The sequence below is a fragment of the Rissa tridactyla genome, chromosome 20 (genome assembly GCF_028500815.1).
Source record: "Rissa tridactyla isolate bRisTri1 chromosome 20, bRisTri1.patW.cur.20221130, whole genome shotgun sequence".
NCBI lineage: Eukaryota > Metazoa > Chordata > Aves > Charadriiformes > Laridae > Rissa > Rissa tridactyla.
The window spans coordinates 3,058,299-3,081,093 of NC_071485.1; the positions used below are offsets into that span (position 1 = coordinate 3,058,299).

Here is a 22,795-nt window from a genome sequence, read left to right on the forward strand (position 1 = left end):
ACAGCTCTTTTTTAAAAATTTCCTTTCTTTTCCCTCCCCTCTTGGTATTTTTATAAATCTCTCGGAAATATTTTAACCCCACGTCGTACCGCAGTGGTAGCTCCGCTCCTTGAGGGCCGTGGAGAATAAACGCGAACCCCACCGGAGCTGGAATTACCCCAGTGAAACCATCCCCAGGAACATCCCTTTAACCTTCAACAACAACAAAAAAAAAAAGGGCTTTTCCTTCATTTCCTTAATACAAAACAAGAAATAGGATTTGGTCTGAAACTCTCTGGGTTTTTTTTTTTCCTTTTCACCCCCTTTTGCTCCAGTAAGATGCTCTGGAGCCCGTTATTTCCCCCGGGCTGGGCCTGAGGGGCCCAGGACGCCGGCCTCCGCACCCGTTTTGGGGTGAGAAGGGGTGTTTTCGGGGTGGTGCGGTGCCGTGCAGCCGGAAGGGAGCTGTCCCTTTAAGGTCTGCGCCGGTCTGTGGCGTCATCACGCACGGCTTTCCGCTGAGGGAAAGGAAGCGGCGGCTCGGCCGGGCGGAAGCGGAGGCGAGGTTGCAGCGTGCCCGGATGTTGCGTCGGCTCCCGATTGGCTGCTGAAAGCGAGACGGGCAGGTGCTGTCGGCTTTTCCGCGACAACCCGGAAGCGCTGAGGGGAGGCGGCGGGTGGCGGCAGGTCAGACCCGGACCCGGGCGCTGGGGCTGCGGGGGGGCCCTTCCTCGCTTGAGGGGCCGGGCCCTGGCGGGGGGAGGCGGCGTGGGGGGCCAGGGAGGCTGGTCGGGACCATCCTTTCCTCTCCTGGGGAGCCGGGACAGGTGGGATCCGGCCGGGGAGGGGCGGTGTCCCTTCGTGGGGCTCCGGTCGGGGGGGGCTCTGGCTGGGGGTATCTCTTCCCTTTGGAAGAAGGGGGTCCGGTCTGGGGGTCCCGCGACAGAGGTTTTGGGGGAGAGCTGGGAGCCCGTGGGGGCTTTGGTTGGGGGATCTTCTACTCTTTGTTTAGAGGGGAAGGGCAGGGGCGGGCTGTTCTGGGAGGGACAGGCAGTTCTCGGGGGGCTCCGTTACTTTCCCTTGTGGGGGAAGGGCTGTGGGAGTTCTTGGAGGGTCCTGATTTGAGGGGGCGGGTGGAGTCTTTCTCTCACTTGGTGGGCAGTGGCTGGGGGCGGGGGGGGGGTCCGTAGTTTGGGGGCTAGCAGCTTGAGGAGCGCGGTGGTTTGGGCAGTTTCTTTATCCTGAGTGGTGTTAGAGAGGGAGCTCTGGGTTGGGGGCTCCGGGAGTTACAGTGTGTGAGTGGTGTCAGTTCTCTCTTGGGGGAGAAGGGCTGTGGAACTTGTCAGGGGGGCCTTAGTTTGGGGAGGTGACTGAGAGCTCTGGCTTGTGGGGGAAAAGCTGAGGGCCCTCCCCACCGGTAGAAGCACCAGTGAGGAGAAGGTGATGCCCGCTCTGAGCTGGGGCTTTGTTGCACCCTGTGAGTGCGTGCTCTGGTACAGCAGCCTCAGGCAGGACCGAATCGCACGGCCCTTATTTAGGGCAAGAAGCCCGTGCAGGCCTCTTCAGGATGTGGGCTGAGAAACTCAGGCCTGCCTGCCTTAAAAAGGGGCTTCTGCTCCGACGTAACCCCGGAAAGGCAACTCCTCCACTGCTTGGGATCCTCAGGCAGTGCTTAGCGCAGCTTGGGACCATTCCCCAGTTTAGGAAGGAGCCGCAGTAAATCATGACGTCGTGTGTGTGGCAGTCGCATTGCTGGAAGGCTTGCGAGGCGCTGTGGATTCAGTGCTGTGATTTCATAAGGAGTTTAACCTTTTCGCTGGTCCAGGGTGGCTTTTCCAGGGGAAAACTGCTTTTGGTGCAGGGGGAGGAGCATTGTTGAGGGTTTCTGGGCTCGCTGCCCCTCAAATAGTCTCAGCACTTCCTCAGCTTCAAATTTATCGGCTTGTGCCATGCGGCTGTGGGTGAGAAGGGGCTTGTTGGAGCCAAGTGGGAGGTAGAGACATGGATCAGGTCTAGGTGCATTCCTGGGGTGACGGGTGTGCCTCCCGCAGCGTGGGGGAGAGAGGGATTGTGTCTGTGCCCGGGCAAGAGCAATTTGGGATTGAGCTTGTTGGGTAAGGGCAGATCTGCTGAGCAGCAGCGGCTGGAAGGCTGGCCTTCAGCTCTGTCCTCCTCTCACTGCTGTCTAAGCGAAACAGCGAAGGCTGCAGTGTTGAAATCTCACACAAAGCTGCTTCTGCTCAAGTCTGAATGAAACGTTTTGGCCGTCTTCCCCCAGACTAGTGACTGGCACTAGTTTTGTTGTGTGGAGAGACAATTGGGAAGGAAGCGCTACTTTGGGGAGGATTTGGATGGGTCAAACCCTAGCCTGACAAGGACTGATCTTGAATTTGTGGCTGCCTTTCAGGTCATAAAGGTAAATATCCAAGCACTATGCCCCAAAGACCTGGCCTTCTCCCCGATTCCTCCCTCAGGACCTAGCTTGACCTATGTATTAAACGCTTTTCTGCTGAGAGGGGGTGATTTCTATCGAGGAAATGCACTCCTGAGGAAACTGGATGAGTTCCCAGGTTTACGCTGGTTTTGATGCACTTGACTTTCCTCCCACCACAGAATTCGTCAGCCTAACGGCAGCTTTGATGTGTGTCGTTATGCCCGACCACGCGGACATCAGCCTCCCACCGGAGGAGCGAGTCCGAAGACTGATCCAGGTGGGAAGCGCTGTGGAAGTGAACGAGGATGTCCCACCACGACGTTACTACCGCTCCGGAGTGGAAATCCTCCGCATGGCAACCATTTACTCCGAAGAAGGCAATATCGAGCGTGCCTTTATTTTGTACAACAAATATATCACGTAAGAGCAGTGCTGCTTTGTTTGCGAGTAACCCGTGTTCGATACAAGGCGTTGTGGGTTTGGGTGTTGAGTATTTTGAGCGTGTCTAAACACTCTGAGGCCTTGCTGAGCTGGTAGAACTGGGTTCTGTCCAGAGCTCTGCTCCTTTTGAATTTCAGTTCCCACAGAGGTGAGGATACAGCTGGTTTGACTGACCAGGAGATGTCGTAAATGTGTGAGGCACAAACCCACAAACACCACTCAACTCTTTGTAGGTGTAAAAGTTCCCTTTGAAACCAGGCTGATCTTGTATTCCTCCATCCCTCTGCTAGTGGAGACTGCTGTCAGCAGGAGGGAGGTTTTGGATCCCTGTATGTCAAAGCTTCCTGGTGTTTTATCACCGCAGAGTGGCTAGATTGACCTTGATTGTTGCTAGGTTGGCCATGACATCGTACGGATTGGCAAGGATCCATGGTCAAGGATCTTGGTATCGAGTATCTACCTGGAAAGGATCTAGGCTGGTTGGTGGTTTCTCTAGCAAACCCCCTCTGGAGGAGAAGCCTGCTTTACACTTCAGTTACTACAGCCTTTTACAGCAGGCAGCGAGTTCCTCCCTCAGGTGCAGGGACCAGTTGTAGATTTAGTTTTACAACTCAGAAAGAATATAAACACCCCACCCCCAAAAACGCACGGGTTTACCCCAGCTCTTCTCGGGAGGGCATGGGGAAGAGTTCTGGGTCCAAAAAACCTGATCCCAACCAACTCGTGAGTTTCTTGGATACTGAGCACCCTTGTAGAATGCCCCAGATCGTATATAAACCCAGCCAACACCCTATTTGGTGTTTCAGCTGATGGGTCTCCACCTGTAGGGCCTACGTTCTGTGTAGACGAGTGCAGAGCCGCATATTTCTGCCGTCATCTCCGCAACTGCCCAGAAACGAGCCATCTTGGGTCCGAAACGCCACTGCCGTGCCTGCCAAGCTGGAGCGTACACCGTGCTAACGCGGTGACGTGGTGTCAGGTCTGGATCGTGTCTGAGCAGCCCGGAGTACAAGCAGAGCAAATGTGTGTGCCTCTGTAGCCGTCCCTGCTGGTGTTTAAAGGGCTGAAAACTGTGATCCTCAGAAAGTATCCCAATGGCACGGAGTATCCTATTCCTGTACGTTTTTTGGACAAAAGCCTTTCCCTCTCGCTTTTGCCCAGTGCCACTCTGATATGGTCTCTGCTGTGCTCACACTACCCGCTTATCCAGAATGTGATTGGCATCTCATTGGGCATTTTCTCTCCCTGCCCCCATGTGCAGGGTTCCTGCCCCTTAAATCAACGCATTTTTCTTTGATTAGCTTTTCTTCCCGCCTTGCACTTCCTGAGCTTTTATGGGCATTTTAGCGAGTGCCCTGGGAGGCTGCACAGGGAGCTGGGAAGTGTAAAAACCTCGGGAAGGTTTCCAGGCTGGTTACGTAGCCAAGGCCGAAGGAGAAACTCTTTAACTAAACAAATGAACTAAAAGCACCTTCGCTGTTTCATTATAGCAACGATAGGTGCTGGCATCTTCTCCCCAGCAGCTTTCAAATGCTCATGGCATTTACGTTAGCCTGGCTGCTGGGCTGCCAGGAAGGTGAAAAAAAACTTTCCCTCAGTGGTGTGATTTCTCCGGTGCTGATAAATATGCGCTCCTGCCCTGGATTGTCCGAAGACAGGAGCTTAATGTCACGGTTGCGTTTATTTAAATGAAGATGTGAAGCTGTAGGCTTGATGAAGTGTCTTCTAGATGTCCTTCCCCAAGAGTGTGTGATCCAGAAGGGAAGAGCGGGGCACTAGTAACTGGAGCCTCTCATGGGACTTGCTCTGCTCTCCCCTTTCTAGAAACGGGACTGGAATTCTTCCCCCGGTGCTTCGGCCCACATCTGCCGGTCAGTGCTGTGGCTGTTCTTTCTCAGCGCTCAGCTCCCAGCTGGAGGGTATGGCCTAGCGCAGACACTTTCCGCATCAGGCTGTGCTTTCGGGAAGGGGAGGACTCCACCGCCGAGAAGTACGTTAGAGGCTCTTAGCTTGGCGTGTTTGGCGGGAGTGAGTGCATTTGGAGCGAGGTGTGGTCTGTGTGGCTTTAGGAAGCTGGATTTCTCTTTATTTCTTTATGCAGCGCTTCCCAAGGCTGATCTCAAGGCCTGAATTACACAATGAGATCTGTGTTGTGGCGTCTGATTTGGAGAGCCATCGGTTTTGGGACAATCTTGTCTAGACACGGGATAATCTCAAGACTGAGATTCCCGTTGAGGCATCCAGTCCCTGGCCGCCTGCTCGATCTCGTGCGGGCCATGGGGCTGCACAGCACCTCTCTTTTCCACACAGAAACCAAGCTCACTGCCCAGCCCTCATGGCGGGCAGGAGGGCAGCGCAGCTGTCTCTGAGATAACCAGGCTGGACTTTTAACACATGCGTCTGGTCACCTTGTAAGACGTTTGCTTGCTGGTCTTCTTAAACAGCTGCTTCTGCGTTGATTCGAGTGGGTATTTTCCTTGAATCACCATCAGGCACACATAGGCTGATTTTGCGAGAGCCAAATAAGAAAGAAAAAAAATAAGTTGTGAATTTTCTGTGGTGTTTGGGCTCCTGGTTTGCCTGTGTGGCGGTGGGCTCCTAGGATTGGCTCCGGGGGTTTGCGTGGGGTGTTGCAAGGGACTCGAGAGACGCCGGCTTGGCGTGCGTGCTGTAGCAGTGCTTAAAAATAGCCTGTGATGTGGCTGCTCGGTGCCAAACAGCTGCTGCTCATAGTGGACTCGGGAGCAGGCGGAGGTTTGAACAAGCCCAAAACTCCTGGCGTTTCAGTCTTGCCAAGCCTCAGTTGGGCTGTCGATAGGAAACATGAACCTTTCCTGTCCTTCCCCTGCCTCTGTCCCCAGCCTGCCGCTGCCCGGTCTTGCCTCAGAGTTTTCCTCTGGCTGCCTGAGTCTTCCTCTCATCCCGCCGCCCACTTTTTTTCCCCCCTTCCTGACTTGTGGAAACCCAGCTGTCTCTGCTGGTTTTTCCGTCCTCTCTAGGCCAGCATCTGCTCTTAATCCTTCTTAATTAATCCCTTCCATTTTAATCTGCTAGCTGTTGGCAATGATCACAGCCTTGTTTTGTCTCCTCGACACAGTGACCTACTTCGCAATCACCAGCCAGGAGTGGGGACCTTGCTGGGTGTTTCGGATGGAATGACGACTTCTCCGTGGCACTGGGCTGTGATGTGGTTGTGCTCATCTGCCGAGAGCATCCTCACGCTCTCCGTGGCAACAAGGAGCGTTCAGGGTGCAAAAAGTCCTTCCTTTTCCCAGAGGACTGAGGTTTTGAAGCAGCTGGTTTTATTTACTGCGCTCACAGAGGCTTCTCAACGTGAAGAGTGTTCTTGCTCTGTCCCCCCTGAGTTTTTCCTGCGTGGCTCTGCTTGGTTTATTTGTGCTGCTCCCTGGGATGCACTCTAGTCCTTGCTACCCTTATTCCTTGTGCCTGGGCACGAGGCTGCTCTCTAAAGGAGCTGAAGAGCATCCTCCTCTGGATGCTGAAGTGGTGTAGCAAAGAGCCACGAAGGAGGGCAGGGGTTTTTTTTTTGCGTTATGCCCACAGGCTCTGTGGATGCTCACGGCAAGCACAGCTCCACTTGCAGGAGACAAAGACCCGGCTAAGCTCGCTGTGAGCTCGCCCCGAGCTCATGGTCAGCTACGGCGCTGCTGGGGACTTGTTCGCAGAGGTAATTCAGGGATGCCTCAAGCCCAGGGAGCCTCATAGAGCTGGGCCAGAGTGAATTCCCCACGTTTGCAGGCTTTTCTCCTTGTTCTAGTGCTTGCAGTACTCTTTCTCTGCATTTTCACCGCTGTGTCCTGCAGAGCTCCCTGAGAGGGGTGGATGGTTGTTCTGTCTGTAGAGAAGGCAAAGATTAACCTGTTCGTAGTCGTGCTGGGAGCGGGGTGATGTTGAGCTCGGTCTTCATTTCCCTCCCAGAAGTCTGCACAGAAACAGCCCTGCTGCCTGAAATACTGCCCTGATCTTCTGGGGTGGTCGGGCCACAGAGCCAAAAGGCTTCTGATGCAGCAGCTGGGGAAGCTGTGAACTTGCTTTTAGCTTACCTGCAAGTTTTCTCTTTTCAAGGTCTGAGTTAATTTCCCCATCTCTTGCACAAACCCTTTGTTCACTCATACGGAAGGACAGTATGAGCACTGAGTCAGCCGAGTCCTTGAGCTTGTGTGTAATCCCCTTGGATGCTCCCAGAGGTGTAGGCAGGTGCCCAAGGACCCTCCTGAGTCGCTGCCAGTGTCCTTGGTGTTTTAGACTGGCTTATTAATGTTTCTGTTCAAAACAAATGTATTTATCCCTGAGGATCATCTCCAAAGTCCAGGTGGAAGAATAATCTCCCCTGGGAGGTGCTCTCCTGGGGCTGAATCAGATCTCCTGCGTGCCATGAAGAGCTCAGAAGGCCATGATGTGAGGGAGGGTTTCCTGCAGAAAGGCAGGTGACTGTCCTGATTGTGGGGAGCACAGGACCCAGGGAGGCGGCAGAGCAAGGGGACAGTGCTGGAGGGGAACGATCGGTACCCCCAAAGTGCCACTTATTGTCTTGTGCTTCTCCCTTTCTGCTGTGATTCAGAAATGCATTTTCTCACCTGTGTTTACAGGCTCTTCATTGAGAAGCTGCCACAGCACCGCGATTACAAAACTGCTGTCATACCTGAAAAGAGGGAGACAGTGAAAGTAAGTAGTAACATTGCTTTATTGGCTGCTGTCGGAAATGTTTTGGGGTCATCAACCGTGGGGTTTCATGGCTCTGGGATGAGTGATCCATGCAAACACTGAGAAGGCTTGACGCGGCAGGCCTGACCCACTTGGGAGTTATGGCTGGGTTCTTCTTACCCTGTTGTACTTGTCCTGCGCTGGGTGTGGTTGTCCAGTTTACTTTCTGTTGAGCACTGGACTGTCCTTTCTTTCCCCTTAAACTCCCTGCTTTTTAAACACCACATGGCTTTTCCATGCGTGGTGGCCGGATGCCCGGTGTAGTGGCCCTCAGGGGATTTGCGAGGGAATCCTTGGAGATTTCTCACAGCCATAAGAAGCTGCCGTTCCTCTGCTCAATATTGACCAGAAAAGCAAAGGACAGTACTGATGAAGCTCTTGCTCAGTGTTGTTGGCGGTGCTGGAGCCCCTCTGCTGTGAGGACAGGCTGAGAGAGCTGGGGGGGTTCAGCCTGGAGAAGAGAAGGCTCGGGGGAGACCTTGGAGCCCCTTCCAGCCCCTAAAGGGGCTCCAGGAAAGCTGGGGAGGGACTCTGGAGCAGGGAGGGGAGCCATGGGACGAGGGGGAAGGGTTTTACACTGAAAGAGGGGAGATTTAATTAGATATTAGGAAGAAATTGTTTGCTGTGAGGGCGGTGAGCCCCTGGCCCAGGTTGCCCAGAGAAGCTGTGGCTGCCCCATCCCTGGAGGGGTTCAAGGCCAAGTTGGCCGGGGCTTGGAGCAACCTGGGCTGGTGGGAGGTGTCCCTGCCCAGGGCAGAGGCGTTGGAATTAGATGGTCTTCAAGGTCCCTTCCAACTCTAACCATTCTATGATTCTATGCTGTCTGGGCCCTCCGGCTACAACGTGCATCTCTGCAGCCTGCCAGCCTGTCCGCACGTGGTGGTGGAGCTGCTCAGCCCTTCCTGGCTCATGAACAGCCGGTCGCTTTATAATCTCTGGGTGCTGGATGTCCATTGATTCTTGCGTCTGTTCAGGCCTTGTTTTTCTTGCTCTGGGGCTATCGCACTCTTATGACTGTGTTTCCTCCCTTCAGAAACTGAAAGAAGTAGCCTTCCCCAGAGCTGAAGAGCTCAAGGAGGAGCTGTTAAAGAGGTACGCCAAGGACTATGCTAAGTACAAGGAGCAGAAGGTGAGTGAGAGGAGACTGGAGGCCTGTGCTCCCCAGAAGACCCTCAGCCACAAAGGGTTTGGAAGAGGGCAGGTCTCCAGGGCTCCCTGGGTGCTCTGAAATGTGAAGTCTGGGTAGCCCCATCTCGCAGGGTGCAGCCTCGTCACCTGCAGCGCAGGGCTGTCCCCATCATGTCTGTGCTGCCGTTATGCAGGTGAATCTGTCATAGGCATCCCTGCGTCTCTTTTCATTGTGCGTCCTGGAGGCAGTCTGAGCTGGGACTGTTATTTGTTTGGCGTTTTTTCCTTTGTCCCGACGTGAGATCTAGGTCTTGTGATCCAGAAACTCAGCAGGCAGCTGCTAACAGCATGGGCGAGGATCTGGGGTTCTGTGGGCAAAGCAGAAAACTCTGCAGGCAGTTTTGCTGTGGGCAAGTGCGATTTTTAGAGGTAGAACAGAGGGAAGACAACCTGGAATTGTATTTCTGTGGAAGAGGGAGGGTAAGTCAGCGGTTTTACTGCCCTGGTCTAGCTCACTGTCCTGGTGGAAGAGCGGATCTCTGTTTTGCAAGCTGACGTTTCCTTGCAGGGAGTGTTGTTTGCTGGTCACCTTTTGCAGACACTTTAGAAGTAGTCTGGGATCCCTGAGGGTCTGCAGTGCGTAGGCTTCATGTTCTGCCTTGGGCTTGTGTTCCCCTGTCTGCTGTCCCTTAGCGTATTTCTCCTTGCAGAAGGCAGAGGAAGAGGAATTTGCAAGGAACTTGGCTTTGCAGCAGCAGCTGGAAGAGGAGAGAAATCGGGTAGCCCTGATGAAGCAGCAGCAGGCAGAGCAAGAGCAGTTTCATGCCTTCGAGGAGATGATTCGACGACAGGAGCTGGAGAAGGAACGTCTAAGGATAGTGCAAGAATTTGGAAAGCCAGAGCTGAGTCCTGAGTCTCTGGATGGGCCCCTCATCCCTGGCGTGGAAAAGCCGCCGACTGATTTAATCCCAAAGGTTCCCGTCTCTCCAGTTCACCCTGCAAGTCCATCAGCGGGGACTGTCTCATCCAAACCTCCTGTTGTGGACAGATCTTTGAAACCTAGTACTTCGGGGAGCATGGAAAACAGTTAGTACCTCTCGGTGCGCCCTTTTCCCTTGCTGGGGCTGAGCCAAACACGGCTGAGGAGTTGACTTGTCTGGCAGGCGCTTGGAAGCGTCTTGACCATGGCTCCGTCCCTTCTGGGGATTTGGCCTTCCAAGTCACTGGATATTCTCCCCGTTATCCAGTGAAGATTTGCAGGGCTGGGGAGAACTGTCTCCTCTTGGGAATCACCCCCCCCATGCTTCTCCAGCCCAGTCTCTCTAATGATCCAGAGTCTACAGCCTATTTGGCTTTCCTAGACCCAAATACTCGTTGGGGATTGGGGTTTAGTTCCTGACTAACCAAATTGTTCCCCTGACCGAATTCTCCTCTTCTGCCAAATAAGTCTCCGAAATACCCGTTTGGACATTTCCAAAGGACTGGTTCTTGACCAGCGACACATCGTTAAGTGACGTTTTGTAGGTGTTTGTGGTTTCATTTTCTTCAACAAAACACTTGGTTTTTGACACACTGCTAAAGGTCTCTTTCTCTCTACATGTCCCTGGTAGTGAGCGTATAAAGTGTCACAGTGACTTCATTTACCTGTGACTGCTTCTAAGGGTAGTCATTAGAGCAATTAATGTTTCCAGGCTGAATTTTCTCAGTCTGGTCCCTTCAGATACTGACCTGAGGGAACAGTGTCCACGACTGTCATTGCTCATTGTGTTCCCGTTCTTCCCACAGATGCAAGTATGGATGTCCTTCGCCAGGTCATCGTCCCTCGGGAGCTCTGCCAGAAATTCCTCCAGCTAGCCGATGCCAACACAGTCCGGGGTGTGGAGACGTGTGGGATCCTCTGCGGTAAGCTGGTAAGGTGATAATCCAAATTAAGACCTTGGAAGTGGCGCAGGGGCCTTTTGTCAAGGTGTGCAATAGCTTTGAAAACACCTAGAGGAGCCTGACTTTTTTCCGTGGGAGGCTGTAGTGCAGTTTCATTGATGAGTAAGGTTTAGCGTGAGTGTTAGGGATGGTCTCCTCTCCTTTTCCTCCCTTTTACATTTGGATTTGCCCACACTGAATCAGGTGCCGGCCACCGAGTCCCTGTGGGTATTCAGCTTCCTCTCTCCTGTTGATGACCCTCTGCTGGGTACCTGCTTCAAGCACTCGCATGTTGCCGGTGACAGGCAGCCCCGGTGGCTTGTCCTTTTGGTACCAGCAGGACTGAGGTGTCCCAGCTGTGAACTAGGACCCTCACCCAGAGACAAGGCTGTGCAAACACCGTCTGGAGACAGTTAGTCCTCCCCCAGGAGGGTTTGTGTGCACGGCTTTCCATTGGCAGCTCCAGCCTGTCTCCCGTGAGTCGCCTGGGGCTGCTTTGCTTGCAGAAGTGTGCTTTGAAATGGAGTTGTTTGGTGTAGCAACTTTCTGCAATCCAGCTGCTTCCAGACACGTGGTGGTTATTTAATTATGAGGCATCATCTCCTAGTGAGTGGAGAGATCTGCTTCAGTGGGTGTCCAGGACTTCTCTGAGCTCTTGTGGGTGCTCTGCACGGCAGAGAAAATGAAACAGGAAGCTGTGGGTCTTTCTCAGGCTCAGAAAATCCTGCAGTTACCATTTCTGTGACCTGGAAATGAATGGTAGATGTATCTGTGGGCTTGTTTCCAGACCTGATGTTCCCCCTGGCTGGGCCCCCAGTGATGAATGCAGAACTACCATGTTCCCAAAGCTTAGGAAATTACCTTTGCACCAGTGGGCGGCAGCAGTGTTTCCTGCCTGGGGGGTGTCCGGTGGGTGACAGCCTCCCTGTGCTGCCTTGCAGATGAGGAATGAGTTCACGATAACCCACGTCATCGTTCCCAAGCAGTACGGAGGCCCCGATTATTGCAACACGGAGAATGAGGAGGAGCTCTTCATGATCCAGGATCAGCATGGCCTTGTTACGTTAGGCTGGATCCACGTGAGTCTCTCATTCCTGTTTCACTTCCCGACTGGTCTTGCATTCAGCTGGGAGGGAAAGGGGTGCACAGAGCAGGGCTGGCAGAGGAGAATTTACTGGAGGAGCTGGCGTGGAGCAGACGGCATCCTCCGGTTGGGTTTTTCCCTCTGGTGCAGTCTCAGCCACTGCTCACACTGCTGGAGAAACCCAGGCCTGTTTTAAGTTTGGGTCCCGTCCTAAAGCATCAGGCCCTTTGAGAGTGGGATATCGGGCACGAAGCTCGCGTTTCATCCAGCTAAAAGCACGCTCCAGAGGCACTGTCGGAGCATCCCGAGCTCCTGCTGTCAGCGCAGGGCCTCTCCCGTGATGCGTCCCCGTAGTAGCGCTGCTTTTCCCGGACAGCTGTGTGCTGCGCTGCCACGGGATGTGCCAGTTCCAGATTCCTCCGCTGGCTTCAGCGCTGCCCTGCTGCCTGTCCCCGCGGAGCCTTTGGCAGTCGGATCGGTGCCAAGCAAAATGTTTGGTGCTGCTGAGTAATCTCTCGAAAGCAGCAGCTGCCTCACAGGCTTTGACAAATAAATGCCTGCTGCGTGTGCCTGATATGTGCAGGGTGTCTGCTTTTGGTGTTAACTCTTCAGTGACGGCCAAGCAGCATCCGGGGACCCTCAAGAATCCCTCTGACCTTTCTGCTGGTTTTTGGCAACAAAAACCTAACACTCAAAAGGGGAAAGACCTTTGAGCAAGGGTTAGGCTGTGAAATCGGGCTGTCAGCAGGAGCTGGGTAAGGTGGTGGTTGTCTGTGATCGTACAACCCTCGCCCATCTTGGTGGAAAGTGATATCTTGAAGTGCCTTGGCGCAGTGCGTTACGTGCCCGGTGATGCTGTGCCCCAGGGGTAGCTGCGCTTCAGAAACGTGTGATGCGCCCTGCGGGGTGGCATGCACGAAAGCAAGGACAGCGTTGTGCCTTCAAGTGTGACTTTCCGTGGGATATGGCCAAAAATGTAGAGCTCCTCCTGTCCTTATTCCAAACGCAAAAGAGGAGCAGATGTTTTGGGGCTGTCCAAAACTCTTTTCAGTGTGCAGGCGTCCTCTGTGCTCTCCAAGCAGCCGTGTCTCTTCTCTGTTCAGCCTTCTCTTGGCAGACGCCGTCCCTTTGGAGTAATCCTCTGACCCTACTGTAACGTCCTCTCTTTTGCCTCGCGTTTCAGACTCACCCCACGCAGACAGCCTTTCTCTCCAGCGTCGACCTGCACACGCACTGCTCCTACCAGATGATGTTGCCAGAGTCCATTGCTATTGTGTGTTCTCCGAAATACCAGGAGTACGTATGGACGTGGGGTAGGGAAGGCCTTTCCCTCTGCCTGTGCTGCCTCCCCTTTTTGGTTGGGCAGGAGGCCTCGCCTCCTCAGAAGGTATCGAAAGGCTGTTTACCACGACCTTTCCTCTATTGGATTCCTGGTGTGGAATAAAACGTCAAATCACGCAATGAAAGCTTTACCAAAAGAGGCCGGAAGAGCGTGTGGGACTCGACAGCTTTTCCAGGCTGGTTTGGGGGGGTCGTATCTGTGCTGTGGTTGCCCACCCGTGAAAGGAGACGGGTCTGCAGCTGCAGAACTGGGGAGAGGAGTGTCCCGGGGAGAGGAGCATCCCGCAGCAGGCATTTCAGCTCTCGCTTGAGATGAGCGGGCTCAAGCGTGCTCCTTCAGACGCGGAAGGAGGTGCTTCTGTTTGTAGAGGCTTGAGCTACACAGACCTTGTATTTATTTGCTCTAGGACGGGGTTTTTCAAGCTGACAGAGCATGGCCTGGAGGAGATCTCTTCCTGCCGGCAGAAAGGATTCCACCCGCACTCCAAAGACCCCCCTCTCTTCACCGTAAGTCACCCCAAGAGGCAGCGGGGGCGGTAGGACCGTGAGTCGACATATTGGACGCTTCATTTGATTTTATGTCTGGGTGGAGGTGCTGGGCTGTGACCCAGGGCAGGAGGGTCAGCCTGGCAGGGGCTCGTCTCTTCCTAGAGCTGAGATACAAAAGCCTTCTGACTCGTTAGCGCCTGTCGGGGGTGTGATACAGAGCACTTCTCTGCAGAAGGAGGCCAAGGCAGCAGCAAAAGGCTTGTATTTGAGCAAGAGAGATTTGTCTTTGTGTCCTGCCGTGGTCTCTGTCTGGCATCGGGCAGGACGTTAGTTCCTGGTCAGAGAAGGGCTGATCTGCGAAGGACGCTGGGTGCAGGTTGCGTCAGGAGGCGGAGGAGGCTCACCTGGGCTGTGGGAACGTCTGAATAACCCCGTCTGCTCTTTCTCTTCCCTTCTCTTCCAGACCTGCAGTCACGTGTCAGTAGTCGAGAGGGACGTGGTCCTGATGGATCTCCGATAGGCCTCTTGCCTTAACCGTTTACAGAAAACGACCTACCTTCCTTCTAGGCCTAAGGAAATGTGATTTTTCCTCCTGTAGCAGATGATTTCTACCATGTAGTCATCCTTCCCCTTCCTCTCCCTACCACCGCGGTGAAATCGGTACCCTGACCTCAGTGGGAGCACGTGAAACCTCAGTGCCTGGCGTTGGGCTGGCAAAGCGGTGCTGAGGTCCGTGGTGTGGGGAAAAGCGAACTGGAAATTGGAAGACAGGCACTAACACTGAAACAATTGTTTAATACTCTAATCTATGGCTTGAACGGCTTCCTGGGGAGCGTCCCCCGTGATTTGCTGCGACTATGAGGTGTGGAAACCTCTTCAAGTGCTTTCCAAAGTGGGACTTGCCCAAATGTGTCTACGCTTTGTTTTGCCTCTCTGGGTTGCTGTGGTCTCGGTGCAGCTGGCTGGAGTGGACAAGTCTTTTGCTATAGTTTAAGATTAAACCTTCCTAACCCCTCTCACCCCACGCGCGAGCTTATCACCGCTGAGCCAGAGCGCGTCCTGCGCGCTGGTGCTCAGGTCTTTGCCCGGTTGAAGTAAGAAGGGGCCCAACCTCTTTTGGGAATTTCAGGGTTTTGGGGGAGAAGGTGCCTGGATGCGGCACTGCTTTGCGCAAGCTGCTTCATTCCAGCAGTGGGGAGGGGTGTCTGGTTACTTTATTCCTTTTCCTGGATGGGGGATTCGCTCCGACCCTTGGAATGCCCGGCGAGGGCTTGGGTTTAGCTTGTTACTGGTGGAGGAGGCTCTCGGTCTCTTGGCTGCAGTGCTGTCGTGTGAAGGCTTTACAAGGCCGTCGTCTCCCTGAGACGGGACTCCAGCAGCTTGTGCCACTTCAAGTCCTCAAAGATCACCACCCCCGCCCGCCTCTGCGCTTCTCAAAGCAGTATGAAGCCTGTCCTTGCCAAAAACAAGCGCTCCGTGCCGGCGCCGTTGTGCGGTACGCCAGCCAGGCACCTCTTCCCAATTACTCTCGTTGGATGCCAAGCAGCGATTTTCCTCCCCAGCGCTATCGGCGCTGCGCCTCCGCCCTCGCTTCTTGCCGGCGTTGGAAGGGAAGAAGCAGTATTGCAAGGTGGAAGGCATCTGGCCTCAAAGGGCTGAGCGCGATCCCCGCCACCTCCACATCCTCTGGCAGGGTGCTCTGATGCTCAGCACATGGCCGCGCGGGGAGGGGAAGGAGGCGGGAGCTGCCTTCCCACCTGGCACGCATACATCCGTGTTCCGCGTGTCACGTCCTTGTACTTCTACACGCACCACTCCTTGGTGGACAGTTTAACACAGACGGATTGGATTATCTTGGCTGGGTTTCTTTTGCCACTCGTGTTCTTCGAGCTAACGGGGCGGGCTGGAGGGGTCCGGCGTGGCTGAGAGCGGGGAGGGAAGCGATTTATTTAGGGCTTGTGTTTAATCGCAGCAGCCCCCTCCTCGGCTCCTGCGTGACAAGCGGCTGCTGTTTGCAGTTGGTTTTGGAAACGGGCTACCCTCGGCGGAGGGAGGGAGGGAAATTCTGGGCATCGGTGGGAACTAACTTTCAGACCGAATTTATTTAAACCGCGCTCCAGGGTGGGTTTTGCAGCCTCGGCGTAGAGGCGTTCATCCCCCAGCTCTGCAGAACGGAGCAGTCTGCTCGTCACGCAGCGCAGGGGACACCAGGGGCGAAAGCCCGGCTTGCAAAGGTGCGATTCCTTCAAATCGAGAGCGAATATCCCAATGAATTTATCTCCTTGTCCCTGAAGTTCTCGGGTCGGAGCTGCCCCGGTATCAAGCAGAGAGCACCAGCCGGGGAGAGGAGCTGGTGGCAAATCGCTGCTTCGTTCGGTAAATCGTCCCGGTGACCGATTAAACCCTCGCGGAGAATTTCTCAAATACCTTGCAGCGCGGCCCTACGCAAGGGCTGCGTCTCTCACGTCAGCGGCCAGCTGCTGCCTCGCGCCCAGCCCCGCTCTCCGAGCTGGCGGCTTTTTAAATCGCATTTTTTTTTTTATTTTATTTTTTTTTTTTTTTTCCCCCCTGCTTAAAATCACTGAGTCATCAGTTTGTGCGGCGGGATGAATGCTGATGCCCTGGCACTACGGCCTGTGTCCCGCTAACCCACCCCAATCTCTCCAGCTGCACCAGATGTGACCGGCGTATCTTAAAATCCCTCAAAACCCGGCGTTGAACGTGGTTAGGAGCTAACCCCTAACAGAAACCACGCTTTGCAGGAATGGTTTATTTTCCGCAGCGATGGGGGTGGCGTGTTTAGGGGGGTTTCCTGCAGGCAGGGAGCGATGCTTATCTCTGCCTCGGGGATGGGAACAGACCCAAATCCCTGCCCGAGCTCTCATCGCCGCTTTGTCCATCCTCAGCGGCAGCCGGAGAGGTTTAAAGCGTGAACGTTACCCTTATAGGGAGGTGCCGAGGGCTGGCCCGTGCGCCCAGAGTTTTGAAATCCCACGGCAAACTGGGGATCGTCCCCCTCCGTGTCCCGCGTCCATCCCAGCCGGGGCCGGCCTCGCCTGTGCCGGGGGATGCTTGGCGTTCCTGCGAGCATCCCAGGGCCGCCGGCCACCCTCCCCAGCGCCGGCAGCTGGATTGGCTGCGGTGGCCGAACCTTTCCTTTTTAGGCTGCTTCTGCTCCGGCTCGGGGCTTTGCCGTTGCCGTCCCGGCTTCAAACTGGCCGCGCCAAGGCTTTCCATCCCGGCTGGCCGCGGTGCCGTGGGTCGGGGCGGTTTGGGGATGGGGAGCTGGGAGCCGACCCGCCTGTCCCCGGCAAACACCAGGGATGGAAAAGCCGTGCGAGTCGGTGCTGCGGAGCCGGGGCTGGGGCTGGCACCCCGCAGTTTGCCCCAGCCCGGGGTTCGGGGGTGTCTCCGGGGCTTTGGGCACGGTCCCCCCAACCTGGGGTGGGACAGGCTCCTGTCACCAGCTCCATGCGGACCCCGGCACGGCCCTGCTCCCTCCGTGCGGGGCTCTCCTGGTGCTGGCACGGGCCCATGGGGCACTGCCTGCATCCAACCCCCTTTTTTTCCTCTCCCCACCCCCCCCACCCCCCATTCCTGCTGGGTTTGGGGATAAATTTTTTTTAATTTTTTTTTTTTTTTTTTTCAGCCTGTCATATATGGCAACCTTTTGCCTCGGTGACCTCATGTTTGGCGGCAGACCAAGGGGACCGGGCTGGGACGCGAGGAGGCAGCAGGTCCCCAGGGTTCGGGGCGTGCGGTGGGGACACCGACGAGCGCGCGGCCGGGGGACACACATCCAGCCCCCGGGTGCTGAGGTTCCCCGGGAGGAAGGAGGATCGCTGGGGCAGAGCCATTGAGTGGGGACGCTGTTGGAGGCGCGGGCACGCCGGCCGGCCGTGCTGGGGAGACACCATGTCCCTGTCCCGCCCCGCGGGGTGACAACCCGGAGTCTGCTCCCTCCCTCCAGGGCTGGGGGGGGACACACCAGGACTCTTGGGTCTCTTCTGGTGGCGGTGGGACCCTGCAGCTCTTGGTTCTTATTGCCGCACCGGGGCCTCGATGTCCCTGCCCCGAGCACAGCTTGGGACCCCGCAAAGCAGGAGCCAGCCCGGTCACCCCGTGCCTCAGTTTCCCCATCTGCAACCTGAGTCCTGGTAGCTCTGGGTGGTGGCTCCGGGGCATCTCTCCTGCCCACCCCCCGGCCCCCGGGGGCTCGGGGAGAGTCCCCGCTCTGGGACCGTTGCCCTTAAAAAGGCAGCCGGGAGTTTGGCAGCCGCTGGTTGGCCTCTGCGAGGGCCGCGATCTGCTACAGCTCTGCTCGCCGCCTGCCAAGGCTGCAGCCACAGGGCCGGGGGTGGGTCCGGCCCCCCCCGTGCTGCACTCGGGCTGGGGGGGGGGCCAGGGGACAGCACTCCCCCCCCCATCACCCCTTTTGGGGGGTCTGGGCTCATCCTGCCTCCAAGACCCTCCCGGGGAGGGGGTGAGAGCCGGGTGCACCCACCACGCGGGGCTGGGCTTGGGACCCACGAGTCCGGCCCTGCCCGAGCCGGGCCTTTGGGGGGACGAGGGGCTTTGGGCCACCGAAAGCCCAAATTGGGACGGAGAGAAAAAAACCCGGGGAGAGGAGATCCCAAAGGTGCCGGATGCTGGGAGACATGGAGGAACCGAGGCCGGGAGGAAGCGATGCACCAACCCAGTGCGTTCCCAGTGTCCCAGCGATGTCAAATTCCCACCCCGGCTGCGGGGTGTCCCCCACGGCAGAGCCCCGACACCCACCTCCCCCCGGGTGGGGCTTCTCCACGCTCTCCCCAAGAACCGGAGATGCTTCCACCTCCTTTTTGCCGAGACCGTCACTTATAAGGACTTGTGTCTCACTTGTTTATCGCAGCGGAGCATAAAAGGAACGGACTCACAAATGGGATGTTGCCTCCCAAGCATCCCCGCATACATTTTTCTTACAATAATTAACCGTGCTGGGTCCTACCATCAGTCCAAGGTCAATTTAATGAAATAAAACACCTTATATGGCCATATGGCTAACACACCATCACTTAGCCTATTTAGGGTCTTTGTTTAGAGAGGATCCGCCTCTGAGGTTTCACGGGCTCGCTGGTATTTATACCAAAGGCGCGTCGGGACTCGGTCCCAGAGGAAAGCTTTCGCGTCCGCGGTGAGTACTGCCCGGCCCTGGCTTCCCTTTGGCTTGCAGGAAAGCGGGAAGGAAAAACACCCCCGGGGGGGAAGGGGTGGGTTTCGGGGTGCCCCAGTTCTTAAGGGGTGACCCGGCTCGGTTCACACAGCGCAAGGAGGGGGGTTGCCAACCCTGGCACGACCCCGCAGCCGGGGGCTTCCTTGGAGGCGACGAGAGCTGGGCTGCGGCCAAAGCGGGTCGTGCTCTTCCAGAAATCCCCGCGATTTGGGGGTGGTTTTTTTTTTTTCTTCTTTTTGGGCTCTTGCGAGGTTTTCGCCTGCTTCGCTCTGGATTCAGGAGCGCATCCACCGGCAGAGGGGGGCACCCCCTGGGAAGGGCTGGTTTTTTTTCCCATTTTTGGGAAAGGATGCGAGGGCAGAGCAGCAAGGGGCTGCCGAGACAGGACCGGAGGAGAGGCCATCGCCTGCCTTCCCCCTGCCCGCTCGGGGGCCACCAGCCGGGGACGACGACACCGGAGCTCCCCCGGGCAAGCGCGGGCAGGAGGCTTTGACACCCATTTCGGGCACCGGCTGGCCAAGGACGGAGAAGCAGCATCGGCGTGGAGCAGCGCCCGTGGGCGATGAGCGTCGCCCCGCTCCCAGCATTCCCGCACCGGGGCAGGACCCGGCGGCCACCCCTCGCCACAGCCCGTGGAGGATTTTGCAGGGCCCGCGCATCCCCAAGGACTCCAACTTTTCTCAACACCCAACGCTGGACGCGGTGGCGCGGCGTAACCCTCTCCCCCACCCTCCTTTAACGCTGTTTTCCCCCCTTCGCCCCAGCTTATCCCCCAGGTCCCCCTGAAGGCCAACCGCTCCCGGCCCCACCATGTGCGAGGAGGAGACCACCGCCCTGGTCTGCGACAACGGCTCCGGCCTCTGCAAAGCCGGCTTTGCCGGCGACGATGCCCCCCGCGCCGTCTTCCCCTCCATCGTGGGGCGGCCCCGGCATCAGGTGGGTACCCGGGGAGGGGAGGGAGGTGAGCAGCAGCCCCAGGTCACCCCCCACCCTGCTTTTAATCAGCGAAATGAGGCTAACGAGGCTGTCTCTCTCGCCGGTGTTAGGGTGTCATGGTAGGCATGGGGCAGAAAGACAGCTACGTGGGCGACGAGGCGCAGAGCAAGAGGGGTATCCTCACGCTCAAGTACCCCATCGAGCACGGCATCATCACCAACTGGGATGACATGGAGAAGGTGAGACCGCCCGCCCCCAACCCGGGACGGGGAGCGGGTGCCGGCCCCGGCATCGGTTTGGGCTAAGACCCTGATTCCCCTTCGCCCACCTTAGATCTGGCACCACTCCTTCTACAACGAGCTGCGCGTGGCCCCCGAGGAGCACCCGACCCTGCTCACCGAGGCACCCCTCAACCCCAAGGCCAACCGGGAGAAGATGACCCAGGTGAGGTGCTGCCGGGTCCCCGGCCGCGGGGACGGACCCTCCGAAACCTCAGGAAGGGCTGGGGAATTTGGGGTTTAGCGAGCCAAGAGGGGCGGGCGCGGGGCGGAGGAGCGGGTTGGGTGGTGGGCTGAAGCTGGGCGAAGCTTTAACGAGGGCAGCGCTCGCATGTGGCGCGTGGACCCGCGGGGTTCGGTCACGCCGATGCGCTGAGCCACCGTTTTTCCACGCGATGCACACACCCGCGCGATTTTTCCCTGCGATGCGACGACTCGCGTCTCCACGCGATGCCCTGCCCCACCTGGTTTTCGGCGCCACGCAGCGATCCACGTGTCGTTCGGTGCGATGCATCGACCCGCGTGTCCGCGCAATACAACGATCCACCTATTTTTCCGTGCGATGCAACCGTCCGCGTGTTTTACCCTGCGATGTGCTGACCCCGTGTCTCCAGGAAGGCCCCCCTGGGTTGGGGTGGGATGCGCTGGGGACCCCCACGCTCCCCCCTAACCCGCTGCCCCTCTCATCCTCCTTCCCAGATCATGTTCGAAACCTTTAACGTCCCCGCCATGTACGTCGCCATCCAAGCCGTCCTCTCCCTCTACGCCTCCGGCCGCACAACCGGTGAGTGGGACACACGGCATCTACCACCCAGGGTCCATCCGCGGTGGGAGAGGGACCAAGGTGGCTTCCAGCCTCCTCCCTCACCTTCCTTCCCCCTTCCCAGGCATCGTCCTCGACTCCGGGGATGGTGTCACCCACAATGTGCCCATCTACGAGGGCTACGCTCTGCCCCACGCCATCATGCGTCTCGACTTGGCCGGCCGCGACCTCACCGACTACCTCATGAAGATCCTCACCGAGAGGGGCTACTCCTTCGTCACCACCGGTAATGGGGCAGGGAGGGGGTCATGGGGTGATGGGGGACCCCAGGGTGCTGCCGATGCGCTGGGTTGAGCCTGTTCGCCATCGTCTCCTGTAGCCGAGCGGGAAATTGTGCGCGACATCAAGGAGAAGCTCTGCTACGTGGCCCTCGACTTCGAGAACGAGATGGCCACGGCCGCCTCCTCCTCCTCGCTGGAGAAGAGCTACGAGCTCCCTGACGGGCAGGTCATCACCATCGGGAACGAGCGTTTCCGCTGCCCCGAGACCCTCTTCCAACCCTCCTTCATCGGTAAGCCCACCCCGAATTGTCCTGGCTGTCCCCTAGGTGGTTGCCCCCCATCCTCACCACCCCACCAACAGGCAACCAGCCCCCATGGGTGCCCCACAGAGGTGTTTTACACCCCCCCAAGCACTTTGCACCCCAAACTAAGGGGACAAACCCACGGGTGACCCCATGGCTCTTTTGGGGAGCCCTGAGGAGGTGTGGGTGGGGGTCAGGGTGCTGACAGCCCGCTTCCACCCCAGGCATGGAGTCAGCCGGCATCCACGAGACGACCTACAACTCCATCATGAAGTGTGACATCGACATCCGCAAGGACCTCTACGCCAACAACGTCTTGTCCGGTGGCACCACCATGTACCCCGGCATCGCCGACCGCATGCAGAAGGAAATCACGGCGCTGGCTCCCAGCACCATGAAGATCAAAGTAGGTTGGGGGGGGGGGGTCCAAAGCCGTGGTCACCGACGCCCCAAATCCTCTCCTGGTGCAGGCCTGGGGTGTGATCGGGGGGGTGCATCCTAACGGCTCGTGTCTCGGCAGATCATCGCCCCGCCGGAGCGGAAGTACTCGGTGTGGATCGGTGGCTCCATCCTGGCGTCCCTCTCCACCTTCCAGCAGATGTGGATCAGCAAACCCGAGTACGACGAGGCCGGACCTTCCATCGTCCACCGAAAATGCTTCTAAGCCCCCTCCCCACCCCGTGGTGGCCCCCCATGCCTGGGTTGGGGCGCCCCGCTCCTCCTCGGTCCCCGCTGCTCCTCCCCGCTGCCCACTGCGCATTAAAGCCTTTTCTCCAGGCTCTGCCCCTTTTCTGGGAGATTTTGGGGCGTTGGGGGGTGGGAGGGGTTTGGGGGGGAGCTGAGGGCAATGGGGTGAGGGACAGGGGAGCCCCGACCTCACCTTGGTGCCCATGATGTTATGCTGACGCCTTTGACTTTGCCTTGGTGGCCCCAACCCCATGTCAATGCCCTCGACCCCATGTTTGTGGCCCCCAACCCCATGTTGTTGCCTCCAACCCCATGTCGATGCCCTCGACCTCATGTTGTTGCTCCCAACACCATGTTGTTGCCTCCAACCCCATGTCGATGCCCTTGACCTCATGTTGGTGCCCCCAACCCTGAGTTGATGTCCCCAATGCCATGTTGATGCCCTTGACCCCATGTTGGTGCCCCCAACCCTGTGCTGATGTCCCCAACCCTGTGTCAATGCCCTTGACCCCATGTTGATGCCCTTGACCCCATGTTGGTGCCCCCAACCCTGTGTCAACGTCCTTGACCCCACATTGGTGCCCTTGACCCCCTGCTGGTGCCCCCAACCCCATGTTGATGCCCCCAGCCCCATGTTGATGCCCTTGACCCCACGTTGGTGCCCCCAACCCTGTGTCAATGCCCTTGACCCCCTGCTGGTACCCCCAACCCCATGTTGATGCCCTTGACCCCATGCTAGTCCCCCCCAACCCCATGTTGGTGCCCCCCACCCTGTCAACGCCCTCGACCCCACGT

General features: G+C 57.2%; 2 protein-coding genes across 5 annotated transcripts; both read left to right on the forward strand.

Annotated features, from left to right (window-relative positions):
- Nucleotides 1–368: 368 nt before the first annotated feature.
- STAMBP (STAM binding protein) lies at nt 369–14,560 on the forward strand. Of its 3 annotated transcripts, XM_054224926.1 has the most exons (11): nt 369–666; nt 2,258–2,395; nt 2,593–2,833; nt 7,465–7,540; nt 8,613–8,708; nt 9,418–9,793; nt 10,493–10,617; nt 11,569–11,706; nt 12,895–13,007; nt 13,460–13,559; nt 14,005–14,560. In XM_054224926.1, the coding sequence occupies exons 3-11, from the start codon at nt 2,619–2,621 to the stop codon at nt 14,059–14,061; spliced, it is 1,296 nt and encodes a 431-aa protein (XP_054080901.1). In that variant the 5' UTR covers nt 369–666; nt 2,258–2,395; nt 2,593–2,618; the 3' UTR covers nt 14,062–14,560. The 3 variants fall into 3 exon arrangements, 2 of the variants coding, with proteins under 2 accessions (XP_054080901.1, XP_054080900.1); XR_008469910.1 differs by lacking the exon at nt 2,258–2,395 and having other exon boundaries at nt 12,895–13,024; XM_054224925.1 differs by lacking the exon at nt 2,258–2,395.
- Nucleotides 14,561–14,714: 154 nt separating this feature from the next.
- Nucleotides 14,715–22,089, forward strand: ACTG2 (actin gamma 2, smooth muscle). Of its 2 annotated transcripts, XM_054224927.1 has the most exons (10): nt 14,715–15,917; nt 17,191–18,714; nt 19,518–19,689; nt 19,800–19,928; nt 20,023–20,133; nt 20,667–20,751; nt 20,855–21,016; nt 21,110–21,301; nt 21,538–21,719; nt 21,834–22,089. In XM_054224927.1, the coding sequence occupies exons 3-10, from the start codon at nt 19,564–19,566 to the stop codon at nt 21,975–21,977; spliced, it is 1,131 nt and encodes a 376-aa protein (XP_054080902.1). In that variant the 5' UTR covers nt 14,715–15,917; nt 17,191–18,714; nt 19,518–19,563; the 3' UTR covers nt 21,978–22,089. The 2 variants fall into 2 exon arrangements, with proteins under 2 accessions (XP_054080902.1, XP_054080903.1); XM_054224928.1 differs by having other exon boundaries at nt 17,191–19,689.
- The last annotated feature ends 706 nt before the right edge of the window (nt 22,090–22,795 follow it).